The sequence below is a fragment of the Athene cunicularia genome, assembly GCF_003259725.1.
Source record: "Athene cunicularia isolate RWA chromosome 1 unlocalized genomic scaffold, athCun1 chr1_part1, whole genome shotgun sequence".
Lineage (NCBI taxonomy): Eukaryota > Metazoa > Chordata > Aves > Strigiformes > Strigidae > Athene > Athene cunicularia.
In genome coordinates, this window is record NW_020799091.1 from 90,138,033 (window position 1) to 90,154,067 (window position 16,035).

Genomic DNA, 16,035 nt, shown 5'->3' on the forward strand with positions numbered 1-16,035 from the left:
AGTAAAATGACCACTTCAGATGTGATAGGATAGGTTGTGGTGTCTTTAAAAATACAAAAAGACTTAGCTGAAATACTAAACCATCAGCAATATATCTCTTAGTGTTAGTCGTCTTTTGGCTAAGTACTGACATAATAAAGAATAATTTTACCTACTGTGTAGCCAGCTCATTATTAAATGACATTCAAGAAGTTTGTCAAAAAAATGTAGCTACCTGAAGCATGAAATTTTCTTCTGGGTAGCATATTCTCATATTGGCTTTATTCTTCATCAAAGCATCTGACATCTTTCACCAGAGGATGTGATATCAATATGCGATTTATCCTTTCAAAGCCTTTGGGATGATCATTCTATTTCTTTGCTGTCCCTAATTAAACATATTGCTTCAGTAATTCCCAGGGACAAGGAGGCGTTGCAACTACACTGAAATTAAAATGAACTCTAGAACCATGGCTACACCGTCTGTGGTTATGATTAATTTATTTTATGATTGTCATTTTGATCATAAGTTCTTAGCTGTTTTATTAAAGATATTGAGAGGGAGTATACAGAGACTAGCACAGATTTTATTTCTTGTCAAGGTGAAAGATATCTGAGCTTTTGAAACAGAATTGATTGAAACAAAATGTAGCAAGCCAGTGGAGATCTGAAGTGTGATTTCTGATCATTCAGGCCACTACTAATGATGGTGAGGGTTTCTGTTATAGCCAACCATTTTCTAGAATAAGGAGCAAATACAAATCTGTCATATTTAAGTGTGTTGGAAAACAGAGGCAGAGGCCCTACAATGGCAGTGGATTGAAGCACTAGATAAGAGAGATTTGGAGTCAGCACAAAAATTTCTTATTTTGCTATTAGGACACATCCCCTACCTGCCATAAGCACGCCTTAAGGTCCGTCCAAGTGGCCAGAAAGAATGTTGCTTTCAAGATAGACAGGTTATTTTCTTTTGCATTTTCTTTGGTAATGTGGACGTGGGTCAAGATGGGTTGATTCCTGTCATCCATTCTAATCATGATTTTAAATAATCATTTTTCATCTGGCTTTGCATGTGGGCTTTTTTTGCATTCTGAAAAAGAGGTGATACTCATTAGCATATTGCGTGATGTCAGCCAAAAGGGTATACTGTGTATACACTTAAGTAATCATACTGTTTAAATGTTTGGCTTTTTACACTTACTTTATATTAAAAAATGGTGAACAATGCATTTCTTGCTAGCTAATACTTCTTTATGCAGCATTGTGCAAGGCTGGATTTAGGTAGAAGTTTAAATCTATTTAAAAATCACAATCAGCATTTTTAAATAGTTACTAATTCAATTTTAAAATTAAACACACTGAAGATAATAAGCTTATCAAAACGTGGTTTGTATTGAAAGCCAGTTGATTTATTAAGTAAAGGAACATGCAGAAAATGAACCGATTATGATTTTTCTAACCAGCATGCCTTTGCCTTCCAGAGTTACAACTAGGAGATCTTACCCTTCACATTTATTTTTAAAGGGTTACCTTACTAATCCTTTTACAAAGTATAGAATTTGCAGGACTAGGACCCAAACTGCAAGATGGTAAAATGAGAGCTCTGGAGAGAATGCAGTGTGTCTCACCATGTCTCTGCTCGCCTCATTTGCTTAGGATTTAAACCGTTTCTTGAAGTTCAGTGAAGCTAAAACAATTCATTTAAACATGACTGGAAATGAATGAAGTCTCCAGATGTTAAGGGCTTATTTATTTCTACTGCAGTAACGTTAAAGAACAGTAATCAAGATCACAAGTAGGTTGTTCTCCAGATTGTACAAATTTCATAGTCATTTGGAGAAACTTTAATAAAATGCCTTGTTATCAGGCAGCAAGGTAAGATAAACCAACAAGATTTTTCAGCCATTAGTTTCCAGTCAAGTTTTAAGTGACGTTAATTATCTGTAGCATCTTTTACATGCCAAATGAGAGAATAGAATTTATAACAGATGCTACCTTCACACTTAATGCTAACAGTATTTTTTAAACTTGAAGAATTGTAAATCCTATGATAATACAGATAATAGCAGAAACATTTTAGTGACAATATCTTGATATTCCAGTTAGTTTTAGGATGACTATTTATCCCATCAAGGCTATTTCTACAACCTTTTTCTTTTTTCTGCCTCATTTTGCATTTTTTCTATTCTCTTTTCATAAGTTGAAATATATTTTTGCAAAGTACAGCTGCCATACAGGCTTTCCCCTAAAGCCAAAGCACTACTTAAACTGTATTATTTTAATGACATATGTATTAGTCAGTAATGTACAGACAGATTTGGCTGACACAAATTGTAGATGATTGCAGTGAATTGCATGGCATTGGAGCGGTAGTTAAAACCTGTAAACCCAATTCCTCACTGAATGCCTTAGGTCAGTAACTTGGAAAAGCTTGTGTCTGGTGAAATACATGATTTGTCAATCTTACTTACATTTGACACCACTAAGAGTAAGGCATTAGTAATTTCTTAGGACTGCATTAAAGGCAGTGTTGACCTGTCATGATGCTGAAAGTCCCATAGACATAACTAGCCTCTCTCCTTGGAAACCTGTCTTGCACTTCATTTTTCTTAGCATTTTATTCAAGTAAGAAGGCCTGACTCTTCCACTAAGATGTTTCTGAACCCACATATGTAGTATTGATTTTCAATAAAATTTAGTACCCCCTTCCTTGCTTTCTCTTTTATATTCTCCAAGAAAAATCTGTCTAGTTCAGTTGTCCCAATAAAGCCTGTAACATTTACTTCTTCTATAGGTCTGTTTTCCTTTGTCTCTCCTAATGTCTGTTCCTCCAGTCTGGAGGCTGCTGTTCTACAGCTCTCCTGGTGCTTCTTGTCAGCTTCCATCAGTCTGATGCATCTCTGGGCAGGAAAGGCAGGAGCTCTTAAGGGACCTCTTTTCACCACATTTGTGCAGCTAAAGATTTGACATTCACTTTCCTGAAACGGGATGAAACTGTTTTTGAGAAACATTATGTAAATTTAGTTTTATGTAAGGAACTCTTAATAATGATGTACATTATGGCATGCTCATAAGACTCAAGGCAGTACTTTGTCTTGTGCACCAGCAGAAAAGCAGCATCTTGAAAATGTCTAAAAAATAAAATTATTATAATAGACTTGATGTTTGTTTTGATTCTTCTGTTTAGGTGCTGACCTCAGCACAAATAAAATCAATTTGCCTGGCCATACTAGAATCAGGAAAGCAGTATGCAGTGAAGAAGAGAAAACCATTCCCACTCATGTATTCCTACTATGGAACAGAGTATCTTGGTGAGTAAAACACACCAGCTACTTCGAAAGTGATGCTGAGCCAATAGATGCTTCAGAAATAAAATATATAAAACCTACAGTGTGGGATTTCTCCTGACTGAGGTGGGATCATCCAACCTCCTGCAACTGCTAAGTGGGACTGAGGAGCTGGAGGGAAGGACTGATGCTGCCTAGCACTGGGGAATGCAAGAGGTGCCTGTGCTGCACCAGGGGAGCAGCAGGCAGCAGCTTCATTCCCTCTTCTCCTTTCTGCCCTGATAAATCTGCCCTTGCCAGATGGAGGCAGGGAGGTGTGGTGCCTGTGTAGAGAAGGTTACCAGAGAGAACTGTCAGATGTTATTTGTAAGCTGTTAGTGCCACGTGGGGACTTGCAGAGCATTTTTGGCCATAGCAGTGCAGCTCAAGCATATGCTTGGCTCCAGCCCATTGTGAGTAGCTTAGTTGGAGCTCATCTGGAGCAGTGGTAAGGGGTCAGTGAGCAGGTCCCTAGCGGGGTCCACAAGGCAGAATCCCACTGCAGAAAGAGTGAGATTGGTTTGCAGATGTTAGTGAATTCTCTGTCAGGGGAGCAAAGGGAGAAGTCACTGAGTGATGCTGCTCCATAGACCCTGGCAGGTACAGACAATTCCTTCAGTGAAATTCTGGTTTTAGCTGACTTATACTGTCAGTCAATAGCTGGAATAACATAAATGGTCCAGTTTCAATTTGAGTTCAACAAAGACTTCATAATAATGGTCTAGATTTGGTAGTGTGTCAAGAAGAATAACGTCATGAAAGATTATTCAATTTAGGTTCAGTTTAACTTTACGCACTGAGTTTCAGTCATATCAGAGTGAGAGCAGGAAAAAAACCCATATTTTTGCATAGCTAGGGGAACTGGAAATGACAGAAGTAGTAACAAATCATAGTGTCATGCACCTAGAAAGCTTTTATTCCAAGCACTATTGTAATATGCATAAGGAAGATAAAAGAGCCACGTGCTTGACAAGGAAATCAGTCCTGAGGGAGAGTTGCTGTGAGGTGGAGGTAGGACCTAAACCTACCCTCGAATTTGACTGTTTCTGTTCTTTACAGGTGCAGCACATGGGCTTTCATCAATACTTCAGATGTTGCTTTCCTATTATGAGTACCTGCAGCCAGCAGATCAGGAGCTTGTGTGGCAGAGCGTTGATTTTCTTATGGACCAAGAACAGAACAGCAACTGGCCTCCTGAGCTGGGAGAGACAATCGAGCGGGAGAATGAGCTTGTACACTGGTGTCATGGAGCTCCAGGTTCTTTTCCCATTGGTGCTATGTATAGCCAGATGTTGATCACATTGCATTTCCACATTAGATGGTTCCATGTAGAAGATAATCTCAGGTTAAATTTGACCGATTTTGACATTTTATGAGATGCAGGCAAACAAGTTAGGGTTTTTATTCCAGTTAAGACTGTTTTGTTTATTGCTGAGCAGTTGTAAGGATGGGCATATATTCTGCCTTAAAAGCATAGAGGTGATCATAGCAGAAAGAATTGTAGCGATCCAGAACTGTATGTTTTCTGCTCTTGCTCGCTTTTGTGACAAGACCTCAAGGAATGGTACAGCTGAGTCAGCATATTGCTGAACAGAGAAATAGTATGCAAAAGAACATAGATGCAGACACATCTGTGAGTTTGGGAAGTCCTTCAGAATAGCTCCTTTTCCCCCTCGTCAGATTCAAAGATTAAGCTGCAATTACTACGTCGATAATGCATAAACTCGACCAGTCTTTTCATGTGAAGGGGAGTTTTTACTAGCAAGAGGCATTTTTTCTGAAAGTCACCCATGTAAAACTGCTTTTCAGCAAAAAGGAGAATCAATCCTTAGTTTGGGTTCATGAGGTAAGGCTGATGTGTGTCAGTTCAGAATCTAATACTATACGTTAGCAATTTTGGCAAGTAATGCTGTATATTGAAATTGCTTTTTTACCCCCAGGCAGAATTGTATTGCTAACTAGTCATATTGGCTTGGTAACACGAACCTAGAATCTTACAGAAAAAGTTACTTTTATTAAAGAATGCCCATGAGCATTGATGGATTGCTTTAAAAGTGTGCTATTTAAATTACAAAAGTACATTGTAATTAACATCCCTTAAATGTGCTTTTTGTTGGTATGATTAAGGAACAGGATTCTTGCTTTCACAATCTAATGAAGTGAAGTGAAAACAGCTTTTGCTTACCAACCTTTTTTATTTTTAAGAGATAAAAAATACATCTACAGCATGGCTGGCCTAGTGATGAAACCTGCCTTCTTCATTTCAGTATCTTAAGAGTGGTTTAACTGTTATTGGAGACATATGCTGTGAGACTCGACCAAAGTGACAAAATCCCAAAGGGCATCCCAAATGTCTCCTAAAGTTACTTAAGGAGACATTTAGAGATATGCAAATTCATTAATTGCTATTGTTCTTCCCCAGAAAATCCCGTTTCCCATCACTGTTCTTGGGTGATAGCGCACATGTAACTTACAAGAACATTTTCAGCTACTTCAGTGTATGTTATATTCAGACCACAAGTGAGCAATACTTCCTTAGGCGCTTGATTTGGTTATGTGTCATACACATTCTTTTAAGGTTACCATGAACTGACCTGTGCAGTGCTCTGTTGAAGATTATGATTAATTTATTTGAATCCCCTCTAAAAATAAGCCAAATATCTTCTTCTGTGGGTTTTTTTTAAACAGCGTGCATAACTGTTTATAACTAGAATAAATAGAAATGTTTCTATAAGTATGTGAGCAGCAAAAGAAAAGACCAGGGAGAGCCTCCATCCCCTGCTAGATGCAGGAGGAAACATGGTAACAAGTGATGAGGAAAAGGCTGAGGTGCTTAATGCCTTCTTTGCCTCAGTCTTTGATAAAAAGACCAGTTGTACTGAGGGAATCCAGCCTCCTCAGCCAGAAGACAGAGACTGGGAGAACAACCACCCCGCAATCCAGGAGCCAGCAGTGTGCCCAGGGGGCCAAGAAGGCCAATGGCATCCTGGCTTGTGTCAGCAATAGCGTGGCCAGCAGGGACAGGGAAGGGATCTGACCCCTGTACTCGGCACTGCTGAGGCCGCCCCTCGATTCCTGTGTTCAGTTTTGGGCCCCTCACTACAAAAAGGACATTGAATGACTCGAGCGTGTCCAGAGAAGGGCAACGAAGATGGTGCAGGGTCTGGAGCACAGGTTGTACGATGACGGAATGGGGGTGTTTAGTCTGGAGAAGAGGAGGCTGAGGGGAGACCTCATCGCCCTCTACAGCTACCTGAAAGGAGGTTGCAGAGAGCTGGGGATGAGCCTCTTTAACCAAGTAATAAGTGATAGGACAAGAGGTAATGGCCTCAAGTTGTACCAGGGAAGGTTTAGACTATATATTAGGAAGCATTTCTTTCCAGAATGGGTTGTTGGAATGGGCTGCCCAGGGAGGTGGTGGAGTCCCCATCCCTGGAGGTGTTTAAGAGTCGGGTCGACACAACGCTGAGGGATATGGTGTAGTTGGGAACTGTCAGTGTTAGGTCAGTGGTTGGACTGGATGATCTTCAAGATCTTTTGTAACCTATACAATTCTGTGATTCTGTAAAGCAGCATGGACCTCACTGGAAAAAAAAAAAAAAAAGAGCAAGTTTCTTTTTCTCATTCAGTAAAAAATTGCATCTGTTGCCAATGTAAGAAATTATCTTGCCCATCCTTTTGTTTCTGTCAGTGCAAATCGGTGAGGTGAATGGGGATTTGAAACCAATAGAAGACAGTGCTAAGAGTTTACTAATTTAAAGGCAAAAATTTGACTACTGTTTTAAATAGATAAAAGATTGGGAATGTTAGAATAAACCATGAAAAGGTTAAGAGTGGTGTTGTCACAGGCAGTGGATAAGTGCATCTTAGCATATGCTTTTTAGCATACCAGATCCTCTGCCCTTCATATGTAGCATATAGATATGTAATGTTGATATCTAGAGCATGAGACTTCATTTTTTAAGTGTACTAATCTTTATTTTCTTATGTGTTCTTATTCTTCATTTTTGTTCTTCAATTTGTTTTTTGTTCTTCATTTCTTATGAAACCCTTGGCCTACCTATTACAAAAGACAATCTCACTGCTATTTTCCTAGGCATTGCATATCTGTTTGCCAAAGCTTACCTGGTTTCCAAGAAGCCTCAATATCTGGACACTTGTATTCGCTGTGGAGAGCTAACTTGGCGGAAAGGCCTGTTGAAGAAGGGACCTGGAATCTGCCATGGAGTGGCTGGTAGTGCTTACGTGTTTCTGCTGCTGTATAGGCTCACTGGAAACTCAAAATACATATACAGGGCACAAAGGTTAGCATTCCTACCTTTCTGGATTGAGGGTAATACCGGAAGGTTTCAGGAACATTTATAAAACAGCTCAGAGTCTGTGATCACCACCCTCGGCTGTAACCTGAGTGTTTAAGCCTCAGATGCAATTCTACCTGGGGGTTGTGGGGCAGGCGTGCTCTGGGAGGAGCCCTGCAGTCCTGCTTCCAGGCTGCCTGCGGCAGGTTCTCCCCGACCTCCTCCCTCCCTGCCGGAGAGCCTGTGCTCCTGTGGAGGGGACCAGGGTGGAGGGAGAGGAACTGCATGCATCCAGGTCTCATCCTGACGTGAGGTCGGAAACAAGCCAAGCTGCATCCAGGAGCAGAGTAAAATATAATTTGTTCTGATTTTCAGAGCATTTAATGCTATCTCTTACTACTAGAAGTGGAACTTAAGTATAGGACCTGATTCGCTGTTATTTTACAGGTTTTTAATTTATCATTCCCAGATTTAGCCAGTTTGACATTGTGCTGTTCAGCTTAGCTAGTGGGGTTAATTCCATTTTGTCCTGATGCAAGCAAGCATGGTTCACTGAAAATTCTGTCACAATGCTGCAGTTATCTTTAATATTTCTGTATTTTACTGTACATGTTTAAAAACATACTATTCAATGTTTGTTACCGTTTACAACATAAAATAATGAGGGGAAGATATATAGAAATCAGAGTGACTTATTTTCAGCTGTTTGTTTTGAAGTTAAAACATTTTTATTCTGTAGTTACTCCAGCATTACAGAATTTGTTGCATCAGTGTGAAACATTGCTTGCATCCTGCTGAAATAACAAGCATGATAAAAGTTACTAAAAAGTATTTCTTTAACAATAGATCTGAGAAATTGAAAAAGTTTATGGCTCTCAAAGAGGCATAACACATGTACAGTTCACAAAGGTTCAGCTTTTCTAGATCTCATGTACCTCAGTTATTGTGGAAATCAGAGTGTAAAATCTGCACTTAAGGTTAAACGAACATTCTACTTTTTTTAATCATTGAATGTTATTAAGATGATGCTTTTGAACAACAAGTAAGTAAACATCCAGGGACACCAAATAATAACAAACTCTTTTTTTCTTTTTCCTGTTTCTTAGGTTTGCAGAGTTCTTATTTACAGAAGAATTTAAGGCTGGTTCCCGGGCGTTAGAAAGTGTATATAGCCTGTATGAAGGCTTCTCGGGAACTGTGTGTTTCCTGACTGACTTGCTGCAGCCCAACCAAGCTGAGTTTCCTCTCTTCAGTGTCTTTGTCTAGAGAGCAACATTCTCCAGGGCCACATCCTAGTGGCGAGGGGAGGGGGCACTGCGGTTTCACTTACTTGTCGAGAGAGGCTATTTACAAAACAAGCCAGTGGTACCACTAATGCTAGCCTTAACGTAGCTGGGAGTCGGGTGAAAAAGAAAATACACTGGGGCTTTGGGAGGGAAGTGTGTGGTCAAAAAAAACGGGTCAATGACAAAAAACATGGGGGAAGTGATTGAATCAGATAGGGTAGATATTTAGCTCAAATACAAAGCAAAATCTAATTACTCAAGTGAGAGAGAAAGAGGCATTATTAAACTTTTAATTTGGTGGTTACACAGGGGAAAAAAAAGGCAAGCTAGAATTACAGGGACATGCAAAGAAGAAACAGTGATGCATCCAGTAGGTTTTAAAAAGAGACCTGCAAAACAAATCTTGCAGCGATGGACTTAGTGGGGAGGGTGTTGTAGACATGTCACTACACTTCACAAAGGCAAAATCTGCAATTTTTTACCTAAACCACATCTACTAGTTCTAGTAACATGTATTAGAAATATCTGTATCTTGCAGCTCTTTCATCTTTGTACACATATAATGATCGTCATGTAGATAGCTGTATATTCAGCCTGTAGTTTCACAGGTTCATTTCAGCTAGCGGGGTTTCATGTGTGTAAATGAGAACTGAATTTGACCCTTCCTTTCAGAGCTCAGTCTGTGGTGAGGAGCTGGTGTCCTTACTGATTTCTGTAACCACGTCACTTCCTGTCAGTATTTTCCCTGTCACAGGGAAGATGAGTGGAGCCACAGACAAGGCTTGGATCAAAAAGTTCTATAGCAAAGATACAGCAGGCAGATGCTTTTTTCATGGTACAGCATTACTAGATAAATATTGTTCAGTGATGCAAAAGCTTCCTTTACAAATTAATTATCTTTAGCAACATTCCTGAACAATAACATACATATTTCAGAGAATGGAAAAACTGTTTTCCTTGATGAATTTTCACTACAAACCCTGCAATCTGAATGCAAAACCTTGGATGGCATACTGATCTTAAGAAAAACCAATACAACTCAAAAATGCTTCTTCTCCTAGTTAACAAAATAATGTATATGCCCAAATGATCTGTAACTATAGAAATAAATGGGTTGCTCAACACTAGTTGCACTAGCACTTAAGATTGCAGTTATATGCTGTTTTATATTTATTATATGTATGACAAGGTACTTGAAAGCTGAAGAAAATGCTAACGTAGGTTTGTACTAAAAAAAATATAAAATCAATAGTTATTTAAAATATACTTACTATTTATTTATTTTTATTTATATGGGAATAATGTAATGCAATTATCTTTAAAGACAGATTTGGGAAGCCCAGTATGTCAAAAATTGCAGTTAGGGTAAAAAACTGCCAAACAATTCAGTCTCTCTTCCTGCATTCTCAGCTGGAGGAGATTACAATTTCTTTATTTTTAATGCCTAATGGATTAAAGTTCCTATTTAATTTCAGTGGGCCTTGATCGGGCTATAAGTTGGAGCCAGGTCTTGCAGTCCTTCCACATTTTAATATAGTAATCCTATTCTTACTCTTGCCACTGTTATTTTAATGAGATAGCTTGCATTATTATGAGCTGCAGATTAGGATTTCTGCTATTCTGTTTTGCACTATGCAGCTCAAATTAATTACTTAATCATAGAAGTAACCATATTTCATTGGTGAATAAAGCAATGCAGTCTGTATCAGCTTGTCAAGAATTTCAGGATTTTTTGGTGAATGGAAATGTTAAAATTCAATATACAGTTGATATATGTTTATTATTTGTGGGATAAAAGGTTTTTTAAGAAAATGTCACTTACTGTGTTACTCTGAGAAGTGAGATGTGTACACATAGGGGTTAAGTATTTCACAGGGAGGTATACATATGAGGCTAAATCAAAAAGTCAGTGGAGATGTCTGCATGCTCTGCCCAGCCAGGTTGCAATGCTCTCTGTGAGATCAGAGCAAAGTCAGTTGTCAGTAGTGAAGATCCTGTCTATTAGGATTCTTCTCTAGTTGCTTACTGTAATGTGGGTGTCCAATACATTTCATAACTGGAATCTTTTTAAACATGTTTAAGGAAGGTAAAACTTGGCCTTTCCACTTTTTCCCTGTGGTCAATAACTTTTCAGTCTCAATTTTTATTGTAGGGTGATGTCACTCAGCTAAAACATGTAAGCAACAACATTTGTGCCATAGCTTTTAGATAGCTACCGTATTTTTTCCTTACTGTAAGATAGAGAAATAGGTTCTGCCATGACCTAGACTCAAGCTGTTGCAATCCTACATTTATCACCAATCCTTTTATTTAGAGATGCAAACATAAAACAAAAATGCCTAGTGGTTTGATAACGACACTGTCAAAAAAACCCAAGCAACTCCAGATTTAAGCCTTAACAGAATCTACGCATATCAGAATAGTATTCATGACTTTTTGATTTTGTCCCTGATGCCTACTTTTTAATTATCAGTGCGCCACAACATTTAATTGTTTCCAGTTAGTTATTTCTCAGGAGATTCTTGAAGAAGTTTCCCAAAACCTCAATAAATCTAGAGCACAATAAATCTCTACAGTAACTTAGATCCTGACCAAGACAGGAATGCTGATATTGTAACATATACCACATGTATGTTAAAATTTACCGTACTAGCAGTAGATAAAATCACTCCATTTTATGATGATTAACTTCTAATGGTCATGTTTGCATTTATCTTTTAATGTAATTCTTCATAAATGGCAGGAAATACACATCAAGAATTCCATGTCAGTTTTCTAGTGGTTTTCCCTCTGTCTCTCTTTGTAGAATTAATTCCTTTTGATTTACATTCAGAGACTCTGATCTGCTCTGTGTTGGGTTCAATAGCACCTGCAAAATAAATATCTCTTCAACCATTCTCTATATATGAAGCCATGTGTTTAGCTTCACTTGATACTAATCTTGTGAGGAAGAAAATAGTTATCTGAGTAAGAGTTAGTCCATTCAACAATGGAAAGACCCATGCAACCACACAGTTTTCAAAATGTAGGTCCCGAACATCTCCCTGCAAGTTACACGAGTTTGGCACTGACTTCAGCAAGGGCATCATGCAAACTGTTTACTGACACTTAAGATCAGTAACAGTAACACAAACATCTAGTCTCATGTGATACATCTTGTAAATTATTGGAACATAATTATTCACCTGTTTCAGCAGACATGTCAGTTTGAGCTCATTCTTAGAGCTTTGTGGCTTTTCTTACCTGACCTAGCCAGCTTAAGGTGGCTGATAGACATGCTGTTGTCACAGCTTCTGAACATGGTGTAAATATACCCCCAGGCTCCTCTGAAAATGCCAGTGATTAAATGAGCAGGTTTTTTCATCTATTTCCTCCCCTTAATTGTCTTATCTGCTTTTTTTTTGTACTGTATACGCTATTAACGTACATGCTGTTGCAGCCTTTATTTGTTGTTTTTAAGACATTGACATGAAAGCAACCTGAGCAGAGCCATCAGTACTTTTCAGTGTAATAAAAAAAATAAGGTCCTTTGTGTTCCTTCCTTACTGCTTCAGGAAATCAATCATGCAACCTTTGCTAGATATTCTCAGCGGGATGCTGGTTCCTCCTGCTCCCACACTGGGCTCTGATAGACTGAAAAAGTGTATTCCTGAACAGATTCTGCCACGGTGTTGTGACAAAAGATTGTGTTACTGGAAACTTGAGAAGCCTCTTTCAAAGTGTAAAACACAAGTTACTACATCACATTTGCACATTAGTTCCTTGACTGTGTTTAGTTTCTAAAGTGTAGGCAGTAGGAATTTAAGTGATATAATAGTATTTCTGATTATGCTGTTAAAGCTATGAGGATGCATTGTGTGGGTATTGGTGCTTATTTGTGATGTACCTGTGTTTGTGTGGTGCTGTTTGTGAGTAAATCTGTGGATTACAAATCAGTTTAAGGAGCTGTATATTATTCATGACTTTCAGTAGGTCATCCATAGATTACTGTCAAAGAATAATTTTGAGGAAAACTAGATCTGTGATGTCCAGGTTTAGTGATCTCAGGATTCATAGAGCCAGATGCAATACACTAACACTACAGTTCTAAAAAATATACCTTAATATTTTTTTTGCTACTCACAACTTCTCAGCATGGTAACATACTTGATTTGTGACACTGCTTTCAGTATCTGCTTTGTTTGCATCTTTGTTTCCTTCAGTTTCCCTGCCTTTCTTTCCCAGCCTATGAATAACTTAAGAAGAATGAAGCAGCAGCTCAGGTCTTTTGTGCTTGAAAATAAGATTGATTAATTTTGCTTAAGAGGGGTGTTCCACTTACTTGCATTACATTATTACATGCTCTCTTCTCACTGGCTCTGCCATTTCCCACCTGCTAAGGAAAACTCATTATACTGTATAACAACTGTCACTGATGTTTTATATCATTAAATAAAACAAAGAGAGACTTCCTACAGAGCATGTTCACTTCTCTGGTATCTCAATTCTATTAAGACAATCAAATACAAGTGAAATAGCTAAACATCCCAAAATACACATTTAGATCTGGGAGATGTACACAAACTTATGCAAGTAAAGTGGTCACCTTTTTTGCTACTCTGTGAAATTAAGAAATGCCACTTTGATGTTCTAATTATATGGACATGTAGAAAATATGATAAGAATACTGATTAGTTTTTAAAATGCTGTGGAAAAATGAAATGCAGGTATCTAATGTATTCAGAAGCATACAGCTGCAATATGTGCAAATGGAAACTTTGGTAAGCAATCAGATTTTTGTATTTGCATCATTATCTGCATGTACAGTTACAGCATCTGCCAACATATTGCATGTTTTATGCAGTGACCTATTTTAGCATATGTACGCGTTTTGAGTATATATCCTTGTTATATATCCTTGGACTTATAAGATCCATGGACAGAGTGTATCTTTGAGGTCTGCCAAATAAATCTCAGGTGTGGTAATCTTCTACATAACTTAAATATTCACTGGCAGGAGTGCATATTCTAATCTGTAGGAAGATTAGTATATCAGGAATAAGAATTGCCCTGTAGATTTTAAAGAGCAATCTTCCTGTGAAGAGCTACGCCACTGAGCAATTACTGGCTAACAGCACTGTACAGATTGCTCTGAGAAGACATTTCAGTTTATATAAATATGTCCTGGACTAAGTAGTAAGCAGCAGAAAGCTAAATTGAAAGAAAGAAAAAAAAATGACTAAAAATCACATTACTGAGGGAACTCATACTTCAAAGCCATAAGACAAAAATGCTCAGGGCCCACAAAACAATACAGCAATTTAGGGATGTGAATAAGTACTTTCTGAGAGAACAGCACAGTCTGCTTCATTGCACAGATAGTGGTACAGTGTGCACTGTACAGGTCTTAGCTGCCTTGAACAGCGAGCACTTCATTGCCATTATAGCAAAGTCATCATATGCTGAAAAAAGTCTGCCCGTGAAGGAGTTGCCTGTAGCTGAACCTGCTGCCTACTCCTATTATTTAATGAAGTGATGAATGCTATTGATGCTTAGGCAGTTTAAAAAAAAAAACAGATCCAAGCAGCGAACATGCACCAACTTTTCGACCTGCCTTTGAGTTATTAAACCTCCTGACTAATTTGTCATGTCACTGATAATCCTATACCCTGTATATTTAAAATTTTATATCGTGTACTGAAAAAAGTCAATTTATAAATAGAAATCTGCTTGAAAATACATAAGGCCGTATTTATTTTTAATACTTACAGGGGAGTCCCTTAACTTTGTTCATTGCATAACTCAAAGAGAACGTGGAGGCATTTAGGTCAAGTACAGCAATACCAACTAGAATGGCAGAAAATTAATTCAAAACTGTTTTTGCCTAGTGGTTTAATATTTGAATAAAAGATACTTTATAATACAGTGATATTCAGCAACAGCACTGCATGACTATACATGCATACTCCCCAGAAAATTTTATTTGGAAGTCCTGAAGCCAATTATGTGCCATAGTAAATAGAAAACAAATTCTCTTCATTTATTTCTACTTCATAGAGAATAGAAAGGCTGACCAGAAATTGAACTCTGCTTCTGTCTTCATTACCATGACCATACATGAGAAAAGATTTTCTCTAATGATGGTCTGATTTTGCCACTGATTTGGCCTCCTGTGCTCATTTTAAGGTCCTGATATGACACCTGCTGACATCAGTGGTGAATCTGCACTTGATTTCAGGCCTGTGAGGTTAGGTCCTTCCACATGTGTGAAATAGGGGCAAACCTGGATTATTCTGGACGCCAAGCCTATAGATGTTCCTTTACACAAGTCCCATGGAATTAGTAAGGCTTGTTCATATAGTAAGAGGAAAGCACAGGTGTTTGCATATGCAGGGCTCTATTTGATAGCGGTTTTATACCCATTTTCCCTAAATATGTCTGCAATAAACATGAATGCCAATGCCAATAAAAAGTACAGGGAACTTAAATTACATTACTTCATGTCTAGTTTGTGTTGGTGACACTTGATTATTCAGTATATTCCAACATACGGTGTTCATCACTTGAGTACATGCCACACCCTAGATTGTTTTCTCACTGTAATAGCCATTTGCAGCCATAATATGGTACAGGCCCTTAGAATCAAGGTTGATTTGATTCTTTAGAAATGCACCTTATTGTTTAAAAGCAGGACCCCTGCTCTTCTAATGTTTTAAACACTGTGATCTTTCAGAATGTGTTTATTGCATTAGTTTTGTATTGTAGATTATAATAGAAACTAGATTTTATAGCTTTTTAAAAGCAGTGATAGTACTAAGCTTCATAGTGGCAGAACAAACTGTGTATATTCATATTATGAATATTAAAGCTGTGATTATATTTTGCCTTAAATAAAAGCCCAACCTTGAACAGTATGATTTTGCATTGGATTGCTTATTTCTGTGCTTATCTTTCACAGTCCTGGCAACTTTTCCTTCCGGAGAAGTCATGACTCAGGGCTCCAAAAGCTTTTCAGTGGTACTGTGTTATCAAAGGTAAAATCATTCATCTTAGAATTAGACAAAATATCCAGGCTGCACATAGCGATTAGGTAAAGCTACCTCATGGTAGTCTCCCACAAGATAAGAAAAGGCAGGTTGGTTTTGGCCTGTAGATTAAAGTTTCCCA

At 38.1% G+C, this 16,035-nt stretch overlaps 1 protein-coding gene across 1 annotated transcript; it reads left to right on the forward strand.

Annotated features, from left to right (window-relative positions):
• The first annotated feature begins 651 nt into the window (after positions 1 to 651).
• On the forward strand, positions 652 to 15,782 carry LANCL3 (LanC like 3). The gene is made up of 5 exons (XM_026848137.1): positions 652 to 688; positions 3,167 to 3,290; positions 4,365 to 4,562; positions 7,402 to 7,609; positions 8,710 to 15,782. The coding sequence occupies exons 1-5, from the start codon at positions 683 to 685 to the stop codon at positions 8,867 to 8,869; spliced, it is 696 nt and encodes a 231-aa protein (XP_026703938.1). The 5' UTR covers positions 652 to 682; the 3' UTR covers positions 8,870 to 15,782.
• Positions 15,783 to 16,035: the final 253 nt, after the last annotated feature.

What these genes read in the sequence shown, in the direction of transcription:
- LANCL3 (XM_026848137.1), top strand. An exon ending in CTATGGAACAGAGTATCTTG is followed by an intron (nt 3,291 to 4,364) that starts GTGAGTAAAACA and finishes TGTTCTTTACAG; the next exon opens with GTGCAGCACATGGGCTTTCA. An exon ending in CTGGTGTCATGGAGCTCCAG is followed by an intron (nt 4,563 to 7,401) that starts GTTCTTTTCCCA and finishes CTATTTTCCTAG; the next exon opens with GCATTGCATATCTGTTTGCC.